This window comes from Gavialis gangeticus, unplaced genomic scaffold (assembly GCF_001723915.1).
Source record: "Gavialis gangeticus isolate Ggan-Ray unplaced genomic scaffold, GavGan_comp1, whole genome shotgun sequence".
NCBI classification, from domain to species: Eukaryota; Metazoa; Chordata; order Crocodylia; family Gavialidae; genus Gavialis; species Gavialis gangeticus.
Window position 1 is genome coordinate 16,261,125 of NW_017729015.1, and position 4,352 is coordinate 16,265,476.

The following is a 4,352-nucleotide window of genomic DNA, read 5'->3' on the forward strand; positions in this document are numbered from 1 at the left end:
ATCCCCCCCCCCCCCCCCCCCCCCGTGGGTTTGGGCTACTGGAGTGTGCATATATCACCATGCATATGCACATGTGTGCATGCACGCACATACACACACAAAATGCAGGTTTGGGCTACTGGAGTGTGTTTGTGTGCATACATCACAGACACAGACCAGGTTTGGGCTAGGTCATGAGCCCCAGGACACCAAACTCTGGCACCTTGGGGGCACTGAGGACTTGTGGATTTCTTTTTTCATCCCCTCCACGTTCCAAAAAATCTTACGCTCTGGATTGAAAAGTGAAACTGGCTTGTATGTGTGTTCCACTTGTTCCATGTAAATAATAAGCAGAGAGTCTTGTTCCGACAGTCCAAGATGCTGTTGGTGATGTAGGATTCAAAAGGTTTGTAACCTGAAAACATCTGTTTAAGGTTTGCAGCTTGTCTAGAAAACCTGCTGAATTCCAACTTGAGGCAACTTGTACCTGCACCCTAAAAGTTTGAAGTCACACCTAGATTCTGTCTTGATGGGCAAGATGTGCATGCATATGTACGATCAAATGTTATCTCAGTTTGATTTAGCCTGATGTGACTGAGAAGCTCTCCAGTCGTGAGATGTGTGGATTTTTCCTCGGGACCCAGTCCAGTCAGTGTTTGTAATAAGTTATTTCACAACAGCTGTTCCTGCATAGTGCTCTCCCTGGGCACTGTTGTAGAATAAAAGCAATAGTCATTCCAGCCGGTTTTTCCCATGTGGAAAACATTAATACTAACTGGTTTGGTGGGGGGAGGGCAGGGAAAGCTGCCTTCTTGTTTGTAAAAGTATGACTCAAATGGCTACAGATAATTAAGGAGTGAGAAGTACCATCTGGGATACTACGAAGGGGCATAGCTTGAGTCCTGTTTTCTAGGACTCATGACATATTGAGACGAAATTAAAATAAATATAAAGGGGAGTCTCTACATATTGGGGTCTGTTCAGCTGTGGAGTAGTTACCTGGGGAAGTGAGAGAGAGGACAAGGAGATGGACAGAGGGGGATGATCATAACGTGTCAAAGCAATGGGCTGGATGCTTCAATAGATCTTTTCCACCTGCTGCATATCTGTTTCCTCAACTGAGAATAGTGCCCATCATCACTGCAGGGTGTTGTCTATGTGCCTGCCTCGCTTGGGTATTGGTAGCAGCCTGCCTGTGGCAGTGCAGAACTTGGCATAAGCTGGGTAAATGCTTGGTGGTTGGCTTGTGCTGAGCTCTGTGCTGCTGTGGCAGGACAGCTGCACCGCATTGAGTTAGGTAGGCTAGAGAGCAGCGACTGAGATGCGAGGCAGGGTTTTTTAAGTGAATCCTCTATTAGATGGAATGATGTAGCATTACATCCCAGAATTGGGATGGCCACTGTTCTTGGTTGCATTTTCATCTAGGCCTTCAAGTGTGAGCTGCAGATTCAAAGCACTGTGTGGTTGGGCCTGATTCTGCCAGGGATCCTTGTGTGCAGCAGCACCGGAATAGGGAAAGGAGGCTACCAAGCCACTGCTGAGGGGCGTGCTGGGGCCGCGGTGCTGTCAGCGCTGGGCTGAAGGCAGCGGGATCATCATTTCCCAGCAGGAGCTACCTAAGCAAACTGACAGGGCTTCAGGTCAGCTTTGTGTCCACCTGTTGGGAGATCAGGTGATAAGAGGATTAAGGCAAAAAGACTAGTTATGGTGGTAGAGCTTCCATTCGATGCCCTCGTGGGCCTAGGGGAGCTCCTTAACTGGGAAGTGGGACTGAGGTGGGGGCAGTGGACAAGGGAATTTCAGAGCTGGTATATTGTGGGAGCTCGTTAGGATAATTTCTGTCTTTAGCATTCTTGAGATGAAATACCAAAAGTCACTTGTTCTCAGTATTTAAATAGATCCAAAACATGAAAGCTACCCTTCAGTCACAGTGGCAAGACCCCAGTGAGTCGCACCTCTCCTTTGTTTTTCCAAGCAACTCTATGTCAGAAAGCTCCACTGTTTGTTCTGTGGCTATCCATTGTTTCAACAGGCAGGGAGTAGTCAACGGAAATTAATAGCGATTGAAAAATAAGTTCTTTGGGTCTGGGGTCCAGTCCTGTATGGCCTGCAGCACGGTGTCGGGTAGGTGCCATGAGAAGTACTGAGTTCTGGGCTGTGGTTCTCGCTTTAATGCAGGAAACCACCACGACCTCCTGAGGGTTAGGATTCCAGCTGTGTACTTTTCCCTGGGTTTGGCACCAGCAAGAATCACAAGCACCTTGGTAAAGTGGCTCCTTGACCTTTACAGGGGTGGAAGTGGCAGCGTTCTCCCTGTCCCAACCTCCCTTCTCAGTGCTTTGCATAGCAAATTGCATTGTACCAGGACTCCTTTTCCATCCTTAGTCCAGTAAGCAGCTGTGTGTTGTTGGACCTGACAGCGCATCTTTAGTGAGGCATGAATGATGCACTTCTTCACATCTTTAAAAAAGAAGGCAGCAAGCGAATAGAGGCTGGGGACAGGTCACTCCAGAAAGGGTGCCTGTGTCTTCATAGGCTAAAAAGTAATTGTGTCATTGGTGGGAGGCTGAAGAGTGTGTTGAATCAGCTATAAAGGTCAAGTGAATGGTTGACGCATCAAACTGGACTTTTTGGTTGTAGTGAAATCATGGGGGGGGAAGAGGGGGTTGTGCTGTGGGTCGAACACAGAACTGGGAGTCAGTTCTGAAGCCTCTGCTTTTCAAGTATGGTGTTGATGACTTCTCTGCTGTGCTCCCTCCCCTTTTTGCCTGACTTGAGACCTACCCAAAGGATCCTGTCTCTCCTCTTCTCAGAGGACTTCTATTTCACAGACTTGTTGTGTGACTCGCAAATTGTGTAATCTGTCTGTGTTCCTGACCTATAGACTGGTGATCTGCTTCAACTCCTCTGGGAATTAAGTTTTAAAACACACAAGTGCATCTTGACATTCTCAGATGAAGCAAACGTTCCCCCTTTTCATGCCCTGGCAGCACTGTACCCCTGTCTTCAACAAAATACCCACTTGTTAGGAATTAGCTGTCCTAATGTTCAACTTACCAGCTTGACTGGGGCAAGATAACAGCTGTTTGCTACTCGGATCCTCTCGCAAACTCTCATGCCGTGGAGAATGTTCTTGCTTTCTTATCTCAGTTACGTGGTGGAGAGAATCTAAGCACCCTCCTTCTTGTCTCTGCAGCTCCTGAAAAGTCTGAAGAAACTTTCTGAATTGCCCATTACGGTCGACATCCTTGTGGTAAGAACTACGTGACAATCTCAGTGTGCAACCCTGATGTGTCTGCATCCAGAATTGCTTTAATATAGGAAGGGAAGGAAGGTGCCATCAAAATGAAAAGAGCTGGAGGGATTTAGGGAGATCAGATGTTTCCCCAAATTTAAAATGGATTGGGATAGCAAAACTAACTCCATAGCTCTTGTGAAAAAAATGCTGAGGGGTCATTAATAATAAATGAAGTCCAAATCAGACTTATAGATTTATACTTCATTTCTAGTTTCAAAGTGATGGTGGTTTCACTCAGGAGTGTCCCACCAAGGGAACCAGTTCAGTTGTTAGTTATAGGGCTCTTGACTGGGTTCTCTAGCCCTGCTATACAGATCAGACTGGGTGATTAGATGAGCCTTCAGACCACATCTAGGAACAACTAAAAAGGTCTGAGAGCTCTGCTCCATGTCTCGTCTAGCAGATGATCTACTCCTGCTCAAATGCTGGCTCAGTACTGGGTCAAAAGTCACCACCTGCTGAATATGGCAGACTTTCATAGCTCCTTCATTCCAACACTGCATCAGTTTTGTTATGGCATCAGGGGATCTTCTTGGACAGTTTGAATGCCCAGAGTTGCATGGGGTGTTCTTAGTCAGTGTTGCCTCATGGGAGACCTTTCATAGTTTCATAGTTGGTTGAGTTGGAAGAGACCTGAGCAGATCATCAAGTCTGACCCCCTGCCATGGCAGGAAAGAGTACTGGGGTCAAACGACCCCAGCAAGGTGTTTATCCAGCCTCCTCTTAAAGACCCCCAGGGTAGGGGCCAGCACCACTTCTCTTGGAAGTTGGTTCCAGATCCTAACTGCCTTGACCGTGAAGTAGTGCCTTCTGATATCTAGTCTGAATCTACCCTCTGCCAGCTTGTGACCGTTATTTCTAGTCACTCCTGGTAGTGCTCGGGGGAACAGGGACTTCCCCAGTGCCTGCTGGTCCCCTTGGACCAGTTTGTAATAGGCCACTAGATCCCCCCTCAGCCTTCTCTTGTGGAGGCTGAACAGGTTCAGGTCCCGTAGCCTCTCCTTGTAGGGCCTGCCGTGCTGCCCCCTGACCATGTGAGTGGCCTCCTCTGGACCCTCTCCATGTTGTCCACATC

General features: G+C 47.7%; 1 protein-coding gene across 3 annotated transcripts in view; it reads left to right on the forward strand.

Annotated features, from left to right (window-relative positions):
- The window catches only part of ELOA (elongin A), a 26,333-nt gene that overhangs the window by 3,850 nt on the left and 18,131 nt on the right, over positions 1-4,352 (forward strand). For all 3 annotated transcript variants that reach the window (XM_019512388.1, XM_019512387.1, XM_019512389.1), the window contains exon 2: positions 3,176-3,232. In XM_019512388.1, the coding sequence (XP_019367933.1) occupies positions 3,176-3,232 (57 nt within the window). The remainder of the gene's footprint in view (positions 1-3,175; positions 3,233-4,352) is intronic.